This window comes from Sycon ciliatum, chromosome 7 (genome assembly GCF_964019385.1).
Source record: "Sycon ciliatum chromosome 7, ocSycCili1.1, whole genome shotgun sequence".
Classification (NCBI taxonomy): Eukaryota; Metazoa; Porifera; class Calcarea; order Leucosolenida; family Sycettidae; genus Sycon; species Sycon ciliatum.
Genome location: NC_088649.1, coordinates 27396337 through 27414685, shown reverse-complemented (window position 1 = coordinate 27414685; position 18349 = coordinate 27396337). Strand labels below are relative to the sequence as shown.

The 18349-nt window shown below is 47.5% G+C and overlaps 1 protein-coding gene across 1 annotated transcript in view; it reads right to left on the bottom strand.

Annotated features, from left to right (window-relative positions):
* LOC135821764 (uncharacterized) overlaps nt 1–18349 on the bottom strand; it is a 49385-nt gene that overhangs the window by 9489 nt on the left and 21547 nt on the right. The window contains exons 3-9 of the mRNA XM_065334762.1: nt 17702–18019; nt 17093–17212; nt 9100–9180; nt 8645–8731; nt 7257–7649; nt 2621–2947; nt 968–1051 (exon numbers count right to left, since the gene is read on the bottom strand). Coding sequence (XP_065190834.1) covers nt 968–1051; nt 2621–2947; nt 7257–7649; nt 8645–8731; nt 9100–9180; nt 17093–17212; nt 17702–17843 — 1234 coding nt within the window. The 5' untranslated portion in view covers nt 17844–18019. The remainder of the gene's footprint in view (nt 1–967; nt 1052–2620; nt 2948–7256; nt 7650–8644; nt 8732–9099; nt 9181–17092; nt 17213–17701; nt 18020–18349) is intronic.

Sequence of the window (18349 nt, the reverse complement as noted above, 5' to 3'; positions counted from 1 at the left end):
TCGTTGCTCTCATCCAACAAGAAATGAGACATTACTCTTCGCGCATTCTCTGCGCCACAATTATGCCCCGCCACATATACTCTCGCTGCATACTGCTAGCAACGTGCAACCTTCGTATAATTTACGTCGCTCTCGTACTTGGCATTGCCAACTCCGCGGACTGACCGCTGTCTCCATTCTCCCCTGTACAAAGCCCTTCATTACTCTAATTGCTTGCCCACCCAGCTTCGCGAAATCCCTTCTCGTTTTCCCTTCAAATGCACAACTCTGTATGCTCGTGTGGCGACCACCCCTGCCCGTACACTTAAGTAGTCATTAACCCCTAGGCCTTGCCCACCCAATTCTTCCTCACTCTTTCTCCTTTCTTACACTATTATCTCTTATTGGCCACTGGCTATCGTGAGAATAAAGATTTGAAACAACAACAACATTTGCCTGGGATGGGCATGATCGATAGGGCGAATCCCGAGCAAGTGCGTTCCGAGCAAGTGCGTGATCAATTGGCCTAATCTGGCCGAATCCGGAGTAGGTGTACTTGGAGTGGAATCCGACCACACCGGCCCCCAACCCGGGAGTCGCTGGAGTGGAAATGGACGTTGACGTTTTTTGGAAGCCTTCACAGAATCTTTGTACGACATGCGTGCATTTTGCGTACCACACCCTTGCTTTGTTAGATTTGGCCAGCGTTGCTCGAATGTCACTGCCTGCTCGCACTCAATCCAGTTTCGCCAATCGATGACACCCTTGAGCACGAGTTAATTACCCATTTAGCCGTGGCAATGTCAGCCATCTCCAGCAAATGCTTCATCCGAGGTACAAGGCTTTCCATGACTTTCACATTAACTAAGTGGTCTAGGTAAATTGGGCCGGTCTCTCCGCTTGCATAGATCATGATACTGGATGATCTCCAGCAGTCTTGCTGCGTGTTCTCAGATAAACCAAAAAAAAGAATGGCTCGGTGTCTTACCCTTTTCACAATATTGACCATAGGTTGAGGTGCGGTTACACACACAACTCAGGTTTGGTCCAAGAACACCGGTCTCACATGTCTCTGTGCAGAACAGGATAACAAAAAGTCAATTGCATTACACTCTAAAGGTCGATTCACAGTACAACTTTCTGCGACGTGACACACGATTTGCGACAGTTGCGACAAGAATCTGCCTGTCGCGAGCTGTCGCAAGCTGTTGCAAGGCACCTGTCGCAGAAGTTGAAGAATGTTGTACGACATATACAAAATGGAGTACTGTTTCGACCCTGGGTGCACGTGCAGTGCACGTGCATAGTAATACTAGCGCATAAGGATGTCGCAAACATGAAAACGATAGATGATATGCCATATAACGTGCAACTAGACTTGGGAGGGCATTGCAGAGCAGTTTCATACAAAGTTCAAAGTTGTACAGTTACCTGTGACTTGTCCTCTTGCAGAGCTCAGGGCCTACCGTGTACACATTGTAGTATAATTTGTATGCAACTTGTGTGCAATGCCCCCTCAAGTCTAGTAGCACGTTATTTGGGATATCATCTATTGTGAACTGTGTGTCGCTGTCGCAGCTCGTCGCAGGTGTTGTAAAGTTGCATGTCGCGTCGCAAGAATTTGTATTGTGAATCGGCCTTTACAGTCCCTAACGCTTGACATTTTTGATAACCCAAAATGATGGTCCAAGAAACCTTATCAGGCAGCAAAAAATTATAGGAACTCATGCGTGAGAGCAGGGATTTTTTTCAGTATCTACCCTCATAGGATCTGCCAAGTAGCTAAAGCATAGTGCATTTGACAGTTGCCGTTAAAATACAGCAGGGTGCCAATTGTCAGCCACCCTTCGGGGCATCGGCCATTTCCACGGTGATCAGATGAGAAGAATGGTCGGTTATGGGACCACTCATACATCTATCACATGCATATTCCAGCATATTTTCACCATTTTTAATTCTCTTCGGTAGTACAACAGGACCTAGGTGCACTCCGGCTTCTCATCGTTGTACATTTTGACTGAACAACCTGCTGTAAAACATCTTGGGCATCGCTTGAGTGGTGCTCCGAGTGGCAAAAATCAGCAAAACTTCAAAAAAAGCTGCCAATTTTGTATGTTGTCCAGCCCGACCAGGAGATCCGGATAACCGATTGTCCGGAGAGTTAACGTCCGCACAATCGGTGTTTGACTGTAAAATAATATCCCATCATACCCCTCTTGCGAACGCCTGGATATTGCCTGCGCTCCCAGGGTTGCGGACAATCGCCACGCTACACTGCATAGACTTTCTTCCAACAAATAAAGTTGCTTGTGCCAAACAAGCAAGTCGCAATCGAAACTTTGAAATTACGGGAAAAAACACAACCTGATCCTCACTTAAGGAAGGGCTCTCTATATTGGGATCCATTGTGCGTACAAGAAATGCTTGGATACGACATTTTGCACATTGCAAGGTCACATCGTACATAGTGGCACATTATTAGCACAAGCCCTGTTCACACAGTTAACGGTGGCACAGGAGACATGTTACACAAATGCACAAATGCACAACAGTATACTCATCGTGCTGATGTCACACACAAGGGCAGAGCACTACTTGCGCATGGTCAGCCGTTTAAGTTAAGAAGCCTTGTCTCACTTACTGACACAGAGAATCTGGGCTTGAGTTTTGCTTGTGGCGTTCTGAAACGTCTGCTTTCGCGCGCTAAACATTACGGTTCTGTAAAGGGAATGGCCATTGACTCGGATTGACGCGACGTGGTAAGGTGCTTGCTGGTGTTTATGCAATAAGGCCAACTTCTCTAGCCAGCGCTCTGTTAACACATGGCCATGTTCTTCTAGCCACTCCTTGGTAATGAGATGATGTCCATACTCCTGACATGCGTCCTCTGCGAACTGCTCAGTCACGCTGGGTCTGTGTGCTGGAGTTGCTGCGGCGTGTACAGAACCGTTGGCCTGGAGCCATTTGGCTGCAAAGCAAGGGAAGATACAGTTGTGGGTAGAAACACATCATGAAACAAATCTACGAATAAGGGGAGCTTGAAATCAAACGCCCCGCTCCATGACACCCGATCTCATGGATAAGGAAGTGCCCAGAGCTAGTGAGTAGTTCAATGTTCTAGTGTTGAAACGAGCGTATCTATAACAAACGAGCGATCAGTTTCACTAACGAGCAACCTATCAAGCGAGCTAACGAGTTTCATTGATGTGGCAAATATGATTTTCTGAATAATTTTTTTTCTATTAAAGTTCGACTTTTTTCAGATGGTTCAAATTATCACCGCCGGCATTTGGGGTTGCTGCTGCTTCACTTCGGACTGTTGTTTGGTGTCGAGATATCTTTTCAGCGCCGTCTTTGAGCAGCCTTTGAAAGAAAAGACCGTTTTGCAAAGATGGGAAGTAGCCCTGGTCTTCGCTGCATCGCGGGAGAAAACTTCCAAACGACTGAGCGTAACTTTCACTCGAATGGAGGTGACCGAAGCATATCCTGCGACAGGTCAGCAGATGCGGAACAAGACATCAGTTGAGTCCACCAAAGCTGCAACGACAACTGAAGCAACTCAAAGTGTCGTGCAGGCATACAGTCACTGCAAATGCGAGTGATTTTCACTTTGCGCGGGACTGGACTCTCGATCGACCAAGGAGTCGTAAAATATTTTACGACTCCCCGGTCGACATGTACTGCCATGTGTACGGAGTATGGTGTACGGTGTTCTTTAGTGCAAAGGAGCTGGCCGCACAAACGAGCCGAGTTTCTGGCGAGCGAGTTAACGAGTATCCGGTGAGATAGTTTCAACACTACAATGTTCACAGGCCTGGGGCTCGCCAGACTTCGTAGAGCAGCACCGTGTCACATTTGCAAATCATTCAGCGGTTCTACCAAGGGAGTAGTATAACACCGGGTTATGGCGCAAGCATACACATGAAATGTTTCTTCGCAGATGAAACTAATTGGTTACTCATGTGTGGATATGACCCTGGCTAGAGCGGTAGGTTTCTCATTGAAGAGGGAAACCTCGGTTGCATTCACTACTCCCGCCGTCTCTGTTTCATTCCTCCTGTCCCACTACTATCACTGGACACACCCTTTAACCCACTAACCGCTATATATACATCATTGAAAATGATGCCCAGGCGCTGAGGACGTATATATATGAGTGGTTGCTCCCAAGGTTCCTAACTATATATAGAGAATTAGAAAAGTTGAATGACGATTGAAAAAACTCAAGAAACTCGGAGTACCAGATATGGATTGATCGAAGAAGGATAGATTGACCATCACTGTGGATAAGCGTCATACTGTAGCTCAGTTGGTTAGAGCATTGCTCGCGAATAGCAAGGTCCCTGGTTCGAGTCCCGGTGGCGTGACTGATGATTTTTCTTTCTTTCATATCTGGCTTGCAAGTGTTGAGTTTCGGAGAGAAAAGAGCAGTACGTGGCATGTGGCCTCTGGTTTCCCAATGCGCTTATAATGTCAACACTATTGGTGAAACACCCGGGAGCTGAATATACTGCTAAGCATTGTGATAACACCGTTGTTTAGAACACAGACAAACCTTTATTCCCGTAGCTATGCAGAAGACGTTACTTCAGTAACGTCTGGCGCTAGCCAGGGTCCACACAGCTTTAATTTGGTGTTTGTTTGTTTGTTTGTTTGTTTGTGTCACGCCTGGCGCTATCCCGTATCTGTCCCGTACCGTATCGCACAGCTGGCCATTTGCTGGCTCCCGTATCTGTCCCGTACCGTACCGTACCATCAAACACAGCTGGCTACAAACAGCTGGCCACAATATTATGTACATGTACATGTATACGACTCCATGTGTGTTGCAACTGTGCTTGAAGGGGACGGTTGCACTTTTCGTAGCTCCATTTTATCTGAGTTTTCAGCCGTTCCTCTTACTAGTCTTGCCAAGGGGGTGGCTCTGGGTCCACCAGAGTTGCCCCTGGCGTATTTCTGAATTTGCTGGGGCGAGGGTTCCGCGACGCGGTCGCCAAGGCAGTGTCTTTTCAGTCACGACCGTTGTCGTCCTCGTCTCTCCATTCGCGGTGGTGTAGCTGACCCCCGAATGGTTTCAAACTGCGAAGCTCGGAGGAGTACAGTGGTGGCAGAGGCATGAGCTGTGAGTGGAGACGGTTGCTGGAGATGGATGGTGATGCAGGGAGAAGAGTTACGCTGCCTGACGCCTCGTGGGAAATTGTTTGAACCTGCAATTTCAGTTCGAGCGCGGTGGACTTCTAGACGATGTGTCCTCATGGCTGTTTTTCAACGCTTGGCCCATCGCTGATATCCCTGCGTGGGATGTTCTTCCAGTGGAGTCCAGGTGGGACTTCGGGTGCCCACACTCCATCACCTGGTTGATTGTTTCGGAACTGCAAAAATAATTATTGTTTCCTATTTTAAACTCGGGTATTGAGCCAATAATAAAAGTAGAAAGGAAAAGGACATATGGAAACGAGTTAAGAGTAACTCTCCACCGCTGTAACTTCCAAGTTGGAAGGCTGTCGGTTAGCGCTACGGAGATGTGTTGAAGCTAGGTGTCAGGACGTCGAATGTCTCAGTACTCTGTCAGTTTTGTGCCTAGTTGTTGCACTTTCTGACTGTATATAGTATCTAGTTACAGTGGTGGAGAGTTACTCTTAACTCGTTTCCATATGTCTTTTTCGTTTCCTATTTTGTGCGCATCTCTTGTCATCTCTCTTTTCTATACGTTGCACACCAGATGTACTACTATCGCCGTCTTTCTCTTGCTTTCTCTCCCTGCTTGCTGTTTTTTTTGTTTCTGTTGCCACTGTCCCTCATCATACCCATGCTTGGGTGGTGGGCGGCCTGACCCGTTAGGGTAGCTGCCAATACAGTACGACTCCCTTATGTATAGAGAGACTTTCTGGAAAGAGATAGGGAGACGAGGAGGAAATGAAATTAGAATGGATGTTGGTTGCCGAATAGGTGATAGGATGCGTCAGTAAAAACATATTTTGGAAGAGACATCCCGTCGTCTCCAAAATAGGCGTGAACGGGCGAGTCAGCGTCGGTCACAGGAAACGTCGGCAGAGAGATCCCGTCGACTCCAGAACGCGCGTGCTCGGCAGGAAACATTTCCATCAGTTCCCACAACATGCACGATGAGCTAAGTAACAAAGCATAGCGTAGGGCCCTGAGCTTCCAAGCTCTCTCGTTGCACATATAAGCGTATGGGCTTCTACCCGGGCATGTTCACACAGAGAAAACTCTTTTTCGCAGCAAATTTTCACATATAAGCCCATGGGCTTATATGTGGGGAAGTATGGTATATACCGGTTTATACTGAGCTTGTATACAAACTCTCATCTCTCCCCACACAACACTCCAGACTTGTATTTTGCATATAACAGGTACTTCGATGACGAGAATATAAACTGGTATATAAACAGGTATATAAACTGGTGTATAAACTGGTTTATCACTCTTCTATATCGACCTCCACTAATTCTCGTGATCCTTGACTGGTCCTATATTGCCCATATCGCCGCAATATCGACCGCTTATATCGACCGCTTGTATCGACCACTTAGGCATTGTAATCTTTCGACTTTGGAGGGACTTCGAATTTTTCTCTCCACTTCAAAAAGAAAAATTGAAAGAAAGAAGACAAAGGAAGAGAACAAGCAGGATTCGAACTCACAACAGTATGAATCTCAAGCAACCCCTTATACCACCCAGCCACTGTGCTGCAGATGCTGAACTCTGTTGTTCTTACAGTCTTGTACCCAAACTTGGCAGCATCCTATGTACACTATAGTACAAATGCTATAATAAAAAAGGTTAAAATAGCTCCTAAAGGTTCAAATTTTGGGGTTCTGGCAAAGGAATCGTGATAAATAGGATATTGACCTCGACTTCGGTCTATATGGGAAATATAGGCCTCGTAAAAGACCTCGGCGGACCTCGGTCTTTTACTCGGCCTATATTTCCTGTATAGACCTCGTCTTGGTCAATATCCTATACGTATAAACTGGTATATAAACTCCTTTTTTTAGGATCACACTAGGGGAGTTTGTATATCAGCTCAGTATAAGCATAATATAACCTACTCAGTTCAATATGGGAAATATAAACCAATATACAAACCTCGGCTTCGCCTCGGTTTGTATACAGGTTTATATTTCCCATATAATCAACTGGTTAGGTTATATTATATACATAGATTATACATCTTTTTCATTGCCAAATAAGAAGTGCAGAGCCTGGGTGCCGTGGCCTATAGCCTTAAATGGGTTAAAAACGCAACAGCCTACCTTCACAGATGACATCATGATTGCCTCTTCCACCCCTGTCAAATAGTGCGTCGCTCGAGTTGTCCTTGCCTTGCTTGTAAATAACATGCTGACCAAAGTACATGTACGATGTCCATATCTTGAGAGGGGTGCTGTAACTGCTGTTACGTCTAGCCATCATCTCGCTCACCAATGATTTTATGCAGTCACTAACACCCAGCTTCAAGCCAAGCCCAGTGAAGGAATTATAGTCTACGACGTTGTATCCTCTTCTCACGCACATCTCGCGGGCGTGCACGAAGTTCGTTTTCTTCTGGCAACTGCCATAGTCGAGATGTGGATAACACGGCAAGCTGGCAAGAGCCATCCAGGTGAATATTGCATTATTTGTGCCCGGGCACTTTGTCTTGAAAGCTGAATATAACACAGTACACATGCAAGACACAGTCAGGCGAAGTAGAACACAACGAACACCGACTTTCTCAGATGGATACCGGAATCCAGTTCAAATAATAGAGAGGTTAAGATGCATGTTATTTCCGATAAAATATTGGTTGGGGATTGTCTGAAGCATATTCAAGCGAGGTACAGTCGGGCTTGATGACTGATCAAAGCCCTCGGGCTGGTCCCTTGGGCTTCGATCAGCCATCAAGCCCTCCGTATCTTGCTTGATTATCTACTTGAGTAACGTTACTCTGATTAGGCGTATATGCAAGCAGGCTATTGAAAATTTTTGTGGTAACCGTCTTTGCACCGGGTTTGGAGAGCTGAGCCATGGTTAATTCATAGATAGCGAGGGAAGGAGGGGCGGGGGGGGGGTGGGTATACCAATAATCAAACTTCCGAGGCACTTTCTTTCGCATTTGAGACAATTTCTGTAACAATCAAGTGCTTTAGAGGTGATTTACACGACAACAGGATTCATCCCGTGCCTGATGCTACCATGGAGATTTAGTCTTATGTGCTCATATTTTGGCGCGAACGTATCCCGCCGGCTATCCCGGTACGGTCCGGGCGCCATGAGGGGGCTGGGGGGGGGGGGGAGGGGGGCGGTGGTTGGAAATGCATGTCGTGACGATCCGTGGTCTGTTTTGCAAGCTCTCGAGATCACGTGCTTCTCTTCCCTGCGGGATGCACTGCCGTCATGTAAATCGCCTCTTAGGAAGTCAGAGAGATCTCGAGCTTGGTCTCCAGAAAGGCATGCTGTCTTCAAGCACTAGCTTCCTGTGTCCAAAAGGAGGGGGTGGTAAAACACAGGTATGAATCGGTTCGGAACCCAAATTTGGTTCCGAACCGATTCATAACTTATGAATTATTGTTGATGTATGCATGCACGTGTATGGTCACAATTCCCAGGGGCATGTGAATCAAAGAAACACGAGTATTCACTTCATTTAGCAGTTACTTACCATGTTGACACTGGTCTCCATGGAAACCTTTCCGGCAGTTGCAGGTGCCGTCTTCAGTACACTGACCATCATTCAAGCAATTGCACACTGCAGTAGAGATTGGGTGCATTCACGTATTTCCCAAAACACACAAATAGGGATAGAACTAGAATAACCTACTGGATTCTCAAGTCGTTGTCGCATGTATCTTGATCATCATGACATTGTATAGACCTCAACATCGCCACAAACGCTAACACTAACACCCATTCACCAATCCCAGGTATATCAAACTTATACTCATGCCTTGCACTTGAATAGAACACACGTTCAGTAATAAGCTGGAGAACCAGGCATAAACGCTGGGAGCTACTTTTTCTTGTCTTCAAATACAACAGTCGAGCACGCGGGTATGCATGGGTCATATGTTCTTTGACAAGCAGACTACAATGACAGCAGCTTTTTTTAGCCCTTACCTTCTGTGCAGATGGGTCCGCCTGGTCTCGGTTTACATTCACATGCTTTGTTCTTTTTCACCCAGGGATTTGTGCACACAACTGCATTACATATCACACACAGAGAAGACAAAATGAGAGAGCGGATCAGCCATACACAAAAATGGACAGACAAAACGAGAGTGTTGTGGAATTATCCACCACCAGACCAGCGCAAGGATATAAGTTGGACTATAATTATTAATTTCAATTCCAAAATGCACAAGAAGTGTACAGAAGAAGAAAGCACGAACTCGACCAGGCCAGAAGGAAGAAGAACTGAACACAAGATATTGAAAACCCTTCTCCTCAACAAGCTGCATCACTTACAACGCAAAACAACTGGCTGCACCAACGCGTGCATCAGCGCGTGCACCAGCGCTGCACCAACGTGTGCACCAGCGAAATCAATATCGAAAGTACGTATCACTCATTACATTACGTACAACATGCGCAAGAGGGTTACTCTACTTCACCTCTCCCCCTGGTGGTATGCCAAACAAAATACCACCACAAATACTAATAGCGCCACAAAGCAGGGGCCATATGGGCGAAACTGATACGGAGCAGGATCATCGGCAGGGGCTCGAAGCAGCACATAATTAGGATCACGGGGATCAAACCGAGATCCAGCATCAGGGACAGCACCCACGTCAACAACAGCATCTGCAGCAGGCACATCACCAACAGCATCTGCAGCAGACACATCAGCAAACACCTCAGCACCAACATCAGGCTTCAGCAGTTCAACATTCACCACTTTCTCACCACCACCAGCCTCATTGCGAATTACCACAGCAGAGGGGGACACAATGTGAATTACCACCCAGTCACGCTCATAGGGCGGCTCACAATTCTGGCGACGATGGGAACGATGTAGAAGAACGGCATCACCAACGGCGAACAGACAGTTATCAGCTTCAGACTCAACAAAGTCCTTGGAGGACAGCTCAGCTTCCACAAAATCACGGATCCGGGCAGCCTGGCGTTCAAGATCAGATGGAGTCCGGCCCAGCCCAGGAGTAGCCGACAAGAGCACACCGGAGGGCTCCCAGCCAAGCATCGCACGCATAGGAGAAATCTTGAGGACGGAGTGCAGACGAATACGGTCGAAATACAGTGACACATCCAGCTCAGATCGCCAATCACCAGTCTCATCCAACACCTTCCGAATTAAGGTGAGGAGAGTGAGATTAAATCGTTCAACAGATCCCTGTCAGTGGGGATGACACACGGCACCGTTGAGCACTGTCGCACCAAACGTGTCAAACAGCGATGACATCATGGCGTTGATGAATTCCGTGCCATTATCACAGCGGACCACTCGGGGCGGGCCCCACCGCGTACACAGGCCGACAAATGCCTCGGCCACTGATGCCGCGTCATATTGACGGAGCGGAACCACTTCCACCCACTTGGTGAAAGTATCCATGCAGACGAGAACACAATTGTACTCTCCACTCTGATCGACGCCCAGTTCCAGAGTATCAATTACTACAACACTCCATGGCCCATCAGCCACCACAGGGCGAGTGGCATCTGGCGAAACACCCTTGGTTGGGCTGGCAGCAGCACACAGCGAACAGTGGCGCACAAACTGCTGACATTGGGCATGTTCGGGAAATAGCACTTGGAGCAGAGGAAGCGCCATGTACCCTCCCAAGACGCATGACCACAGTTCACATGAGCAGCACGAACGACTTCGGACTCGAGTGAACTAGGAATAACAGGAATGACGACTGCATCATTGGGTGGCAACTTCACACTTCGACACAGCGTACCATCATGGACTACGAGCTGTGACTTGACCTTGACAAACGCAGGATCAGTAACTGGGTCACCATCGATGACTTGCTGGCAAGTCGAAACAATCCGAGGATCTGCATTCTGAGCAGCAGATACTCTGTCCAATGAGAATGGGCCAACGGTCACCACCGCAGCGGTGACGGACGGTGCAATCCGAGCAAGGAGCGTCTTGCCACATCGGATCCAGCTGCTCGGAACACGGGTCAATTGATCCGCCTTGTTCTGCTGACTGCTGATCCACTGGACCTTGACTGTCAAGCCCGTGACAGCGATGAGATCAGTGATAATCTGGAGACGGCGCTGTACAAGTACCTGCTGCAGGCCGCTGACGCGAACACGAGACACCTTGCCAAGCACCGATTGCAACCAAGCAGCCACAGTCTTGGAATCGGTGAATAGCGTGAGCTCCTTCACTTGCCACTGCACGGCAAGTTGCAACCCCTTGATCACGGCGTCAAGCTCAACGATGTTAATGTGTCGCCGGTCGTCCTTCTGCCGCAGCCAGCAGCCATCCTCGACAATTATACCATCAGCCTGAATGACATCAGCCTGAATGACAGCACGATGTGCGATGTCCGAAGCATCACTTAAGGAACTGACCACACACCTTGCGCAGGGTCATCGGTCTGCAGACGGCGAATGACTTCCGCACAACAAGCGATGACTTCATGACACACTGGATCGTCCCATCCAGGCTGAAGGCTAGACAGACGCTTCAGATAACTGCATGCTGGGCGCAGCCAGGAGCCGACGGGATAGTGGCTGGTCAGCTTGCCACACCACTTGAAAATCTCACGTCGTGTGATGGCATCGGGCTGACAGGTCGGCATGACGTCACCACGACGCTTCCACCTCACTTGGCCATCTGCAGACTCTGACAGCTGCAGACGGAGTACCCTAGCAGAGACGACTGGTAACGCTGGCTTGGTGCGCAACCCGTACTGCGACAGCTAATCGGTGACAGCACGCAGGCGAGGCTTGGGAACATACAAATCGTCGACATAGTTATCCACATCAGCATACGCACGGAGGACGCACTTGATGATTATGTCCATGAATTTGGGCGCAATCGATAGACCGAAGCCCATCCTCTCCATTGCGAACAGCTGGCCCTTCCAGACGACCGTTTGGAACTTGGCGAGAGCTGGCGCGATGCGGATGTTAAGGTAAGCCTTGCTGATGTCCGGCAACACGTGGCTGTCGACGTTGCCAGTAGACCTCCACTGACACAACTTCTCTTGGCAAACAGGCACGTCCAAACCTGGATGCGACACAATCAACTTGTTATGTTGCCGGTAGTCCAAACACGGGCGGACAGGGGTGGACACCTATTGCGTCTGGGCCTACGCCAACAAGGGCAACACAGCACCAGGCTCACCATGGACTGCTTGGTCATGGGGTACCAACCATCCATTGCGGATCCACAGGTCCACTTCCTCGCAGAACTGTGACCCCTATCCTCTGTCCCCCTCTAAGTCTAACAAATGAGGACTGAGACCTGTACAACAGAGTTTTTAGGCCTGAAAGCAGGTGCATGATTTAACAAGCAGGTTGTCAGTCTAGATTTTATGCGCAGATGGAGAAAAAATGCGCAAAATGTTTGTAATGAGATGAAAAGCAGAAATAATAAGAAATAATAAGAAAAGATGAAATGAAAGCCTGCTCACAACCCCGTCCAGCCTTGCGAACTGGGTATGGGTTATTAAGAACCCGGTTCAATGCTCGCTCTCCACTCAAGGTATTCACGGCAACTGATAGGAACTCATATTATTTATTAATAATTACTTGCATGTACGCGTTGGAGTCAACCATGCAAGCATCATCCACAACTTTGCTTATGCTGAACATGATAAACAGGACTATGACAGGGGAAAAAATCGAGCTAGAACGATGATATAATGATATAATAATTATTATCATATACAATGTGAGCCGCAGCCAGCAAAAATGGTACTATAGGGTGAATTTTTGGAAAACAGTTTTTTTGCTCCAAACCGCTTCTTCATATGTGAATTATCATTCCTGATAGTTTGAACGTATTCTAAGGTGCTGGGGGTGATTAAATACCACTATATGTACAAGGGTGTCCACATTGGCAATTGCTGTCAGTTGACTTCTGCATTATAGTTAGTTATAAGTCCTCTGCCATGCCCTCGGCCTCTTCTTGGCCTGTGGCATTGCTCCAGGTATTGCTTGATCTCCTTGTTCAGGTACAGCAGCCTTGGCAAGGTTGTGGGCAGGCGGCTTGCAGCGACAGCAGCAGAGTTGGTTGACGAGCGCATGTGCCTTATCTCAACCTCATCTGCTTGACAGTGCTTCTTCATGCAAACGACACCAGGAGATTCCCGTGCACGCAGCCGCTCACAGCGTGCGCAAACATCAGACCTCTGCTTCATGATGCACATAATATGGAGTATTGCTATTAGTTTTCCAAGGCCGTTTGAACGTGGTCAGACTAATAGGATGCGCACCTTCAGAATCACAGTATAGACAATGAATTTCTTTCTTTGTACAACTAGCTGCGCGTCCCCTGGGTGCTGCTGGTTGTGGCATTCCATACCGAGATGCATAGTTTTTGATAAACTGCACAACATTGTCAGCCACTGCAGTAGGTAAGATATTGGGCGGGGGTTTGCCCTTACTCTTGCTGCTCTGTGGCGTTGTAAGTAGATGTTCAGCGTCTTCTTGTAATTTACGTAGTAGAGTGTGCGACAATCCATGTGCATCTTGGAACACTTCACGACAGACGACAACACCGAGCATTGCATATGTGAACGAAAATTTGCGAGAACTTGCAGTTGCAGCTAGCTCCAGCGCTGGGGCTAGATATTTTCATTATCGCTGCAAGTTCGCCCAGCACGTACCGCTTCAGCTCACTCCTCTTCATTGCTCTCAAGTTACATACCAGTTCCTCGAGCTGGTCCGGAGGTAGCTTGGTCCAATGATTCACTTTGCATTTGCAACCGATGTCCAGTGCGTCACGTATCATCGCCGCTGCCGCTCCACTTGTTGCACTCGTTCCATCGCTAGTGGCATCCTCTGCATTGCTGAAATACTCGTCATCACTGCTCTGCGACTCCAGCGGTAAACAGGTCCGCTTTTCTGCAGGTGTGTCCGAATCTGAGTCGTCTGAGCCAGACGATTCGGCGATCGTATCACTGCTGTTTAGGCCGTAAAAACTTTCGTCATGTTCCCGTAGCGCAGCGAGGTCGTCAACGCTCGCACCGCAAATTTCTAGGCTTCGTCTTCTACTAGTACTCGTGCATGCCATGACACTCTGTGGATTCTCTACTTTCAGTACGCCTCTTCCATGCACTCACACTTGTTGAAAGATGAAGTTGCGCCACTTGATACCTTGTCAAGATGAAAACAAAATTAATAATCTTGAAGCGATCCTCATCAAGGAGACAACTCGTAAAAAGTACAAAACCACCTCAACTCAAAAAGATTTTTTTCTATTCCAAACTTCAAACACCCATTCTGAACAATTTCCGAAATTTTCTATAGTACCTTTTTTGCTGGCCGCGGCTCATGTAGCTCATGGGTATTGAAAATATGTCATTTATGACTATGTCTATATGTCATTGAATATTGCAGCCTGAGTGATAATAATACCGGTAGTGCTATTTCCTGAGTTTGACTGTTTCAGGATCTGTCGGAATATCACGATGCACAGATCTTCATACATAGATCTCGCCATGCGGGTCGGTCATGGGCAATGGCTTGCAACTCTGCAGAGCGGTTAGGTTCCCGAGCAATCCGGCATTGGCTTGGCGCAGATCTCCCACCAACGCCTGCGGCAGGGTCGTCCGCGGTCTACCCCTCCAGCACTGCTGTTGCTGATTGGCGAAGTACGCGAACATAGCCATAACAGCTGGGGATTCATCTGCCATCCGCAGGATGTGGCCAAACAGCCTCCAGCGTGATCTCTTCACCATGATACTCAAGGGTTCAGCTTCGCATCTGGCATAGAGAGCATCATTCGGTATTATTTGTGGCCATTTCACACCGATGAGTGACCTTAGCTGACGGCGGTGGAAGGAATCCAGGCGAGACAGAATGGTCACACTGACCCCCCCCCCCCACGTACCCGAGTTGTACGTTAGTACTGGAATAATAAAAGTGTTGTACAGCCGCAGACGCAAGCAGGAACTCATATGGGGAAATTATAGAAAACAAATAATAAGATAAAGAGAATAAATTTCAACGGACCTCAATAAACGGAGCCCCACATACAGTACCTCAGAAAAGTGGATCTTCCGACCAGTGTTTTTGTTGACGTTGCAACCAGATGATGTAGCTGCTTCACAGAGACGTCTTAATGCACAAATTTCAAATAAATTTTATTCTTCAATTAGAAAACCCAAGCGCTTTCAGAGCCCTCCGAAGAGAGTCCGGGATGAAACCACGCACACCTACCTCAACCGAAAAAGAAACGGCCTGCCACCCGTTTGCTCGGCATTGATCGGCCAGATCCGCATACCGCCTATCCTTCCGGGAGTTACTGACACTGAATCTGTCCTCAGCACAAACTGTCAACTCCGACCAGAATACAATCCTACAACTCGTTGATTACAAAACTATATCTGGTCTTAGGTTGGTAAGTGCAACACAGCTAGGGAAAGAAATCTTTGCACTAACTGCGTCGACAAGAAGTTTCAAGTCTGAGGCCGATGACAGGAGATCAGTCGTAACCAACTTTCGTCTGGGCTGAACGCGAACTGGCTTCTCTCCCGCCTTGCAAAACGAGATGAAGTCAAGCTCATTTGAATTTTCGGTTTGTACGGTGTTTGCATCAGCGCGGATTCGAATCTCCTCACGCATGTTCCTGTCGATGACCCCGAGTACGTTGTCGTGCCTCCAGGTGTATACGTGTAACGTCCTGGTCCAGCGCTACGCGACAAGCGCCAAACACGTGACGCGTAGTACAGGCCCAGCAGAAAGAGAGAGAGAAAGAAAGAGAGAGGGAGAGAGAGAGAGGAGAGAGGAGAGAGAGAGAGAGAGAGCGAGATGGAGGGAGCACGAATGCACGTACCGGAATGCTAGCAGAGCGCAGCTACCTTGGATCGTGATGGCGTACTTATCCATGCGCCGTTGGGTTGGTTTCGCGCCGAACGGCTTCACCTGTACATTTACAACACCAACGTTGCAGTCACAAATGACGCCTCAGCACCGGAGTCCAGGAACACGCGAACCTTCGCCTTTCGAGTTCTTCCCTGAACTCGTGCCACTCCGGTCATCAGTCGCACACTTGCTGAGTGTAGACAGCACGATCCCACCTTCTTCTCTGTTACTATCTCAGTCGGTTTCTCCCGCCTGTAACCTGCTCCGTCCAACACATCATGTATTTGCAGATGGTGCTTCCCCTGGCATTTTGTGCACCTCGCGCCTGACCGATAATCCCTACTACTTGAGGCAGTTCTAGCAGAGTCTCTCTCGCTGCAGAAAAACCGTTCTCCCTTCCTGTGGCAGCGACTTAAGCTGCTTCTCTGCATCTGCGACTAGGTGAGAAAGTACTCATTATGTACAGTAACATTGAGTGCCCAAGAACAACTCTCCTTTGCCTAGCTTGAACTTTCACCTGACGACGGCAAAAAGCAAAAAAATAGCTTTCAGTGTTTTGCCGAGAGTTGGTAACAAGCTCATCAGCTCAAAAACCTTCCTCTTCAAGAACAAAAAGATTACAATTTTTGTAATGAAACAGGCTGAACACTAAACTCAGGAATAGCGGGTTTTCATCTAAAGTTACTTTGTACAGTTCACATCTACTCTCGGACACTAGCGGAATACAATAAGAACAAGAAGCTGAAATCTGGAAAACAAGAACATTGCTGGTCTGAAGCCGGGACCCCATCCTAGGTACCTGAATGCTTTTGCATGGTTTTAATTGGCATGAGTAGACTGTAAACATTCTCTAAACACACCCTGATAGATGCAGGACTAGATGCAAAAACACAGGCTAACAGCTGGATCTTGAGTACCTAGCCGGAAAATATAAAGACGCTCCGTAACGCATGACAATGACAGGCCTCTATCAGCTACATGTTAAGTGCTGCCAACAAAATTGGTCTCTGGAAATTGGCGCAATGAGCATAACTTTCGAGTTTCCACATCCCGAACAATTTGACTGTGCCGACACCTCTGTACTCATTACAAATTGTTGACTGACCTTGACATTGAGTTCCATTTCCGTGGTAACCTGACTTGCACAGACACATGTATCCGCCATCATTATCAATGCAGCTAGCATCCACATGGCATGGGCTAGCCGGCAAACATTCATCAATGTCTGAACACCAGTATGTGAGCAGAATGCAAGGGGTTACTAACTGATTACATACTGCATGTAACCATGGCCAGCGTCATATTATAGGGACAACAAAAACAATTCAAATTCATCAGACAGCTCTAATAGCCTCAATCTCAATTGCTGTGAAAACAATTTGATCTTTTCTCGGGATTATAAACACCCGTGTCGCTGTCGATTGATTCTACAAACTCTGGTATAATCTATACTTGTCCAAATTCTGAAACCAGCAGAACATGTGCACAGATAAATCATGCAAACTGCTGCTGCACAGATCATTTCAGCGGACAGTGGACACTCTGGGGTGTTATGGCAGAAGCAGCAGAAAATGCGGCAAAGAACTAACAAACATAAAAAGGAACTCTGACCAGCTTTCAACACCACACAAGAAAACAGGAAATGGTTTGGTTTGCAAGCACTGCACACCATCATCAAGTGGAAATATCCACTGACTTTACTATTGGTACTAACTGTGGCAGTTTCCAGCTTGTCCATCGCCAGTGTACCCAACCATACACTTGCAGCTGAATGTTCCAATCACATCACTACACAACGCATTTTGATCGCATGTATGCAATGTGGTATTTGCACACTCATTGACGTTCTGGCACATGGGCGGTGTGCTGCTGACATCACCATTGGCTAAACACTGTGTGGTGGCATGGCCGACAAGGCGATGGCCGGGATTGCAGACAAATGTTCCCAGTGTGTTATAGACAAAGCTTGATACACCAGCCGGTAGAGAGAAACTGCCAAATGTAGGCGCTAATGGAGTAGCGCATGTAACAACTGCAATTGAAAAATCAGACAAGACACAAACAAATAACAGTCATTGCTGGCACACGTGATCACAATGGCACAGCAATTATCGCTGTTGGCAGCAACTAGAGATGAACGAATACTCCAACGTTCGAAAGGGTTACCCCAGGGAAATCACTTGGAAACGAGTTATGAAGCAAATGTACACAACTGTAACAAGATAATAACATAACTTTAATTCCCGTAGCTATGGCAAAGCGGCAATGCGGCAAAAAAAGAACAAACACAAAAGGAACTCTGACCAGCTTTTAATACCACACAAGAAAACAGGAAATGCTTTGATTTGCAAACACTGCACAC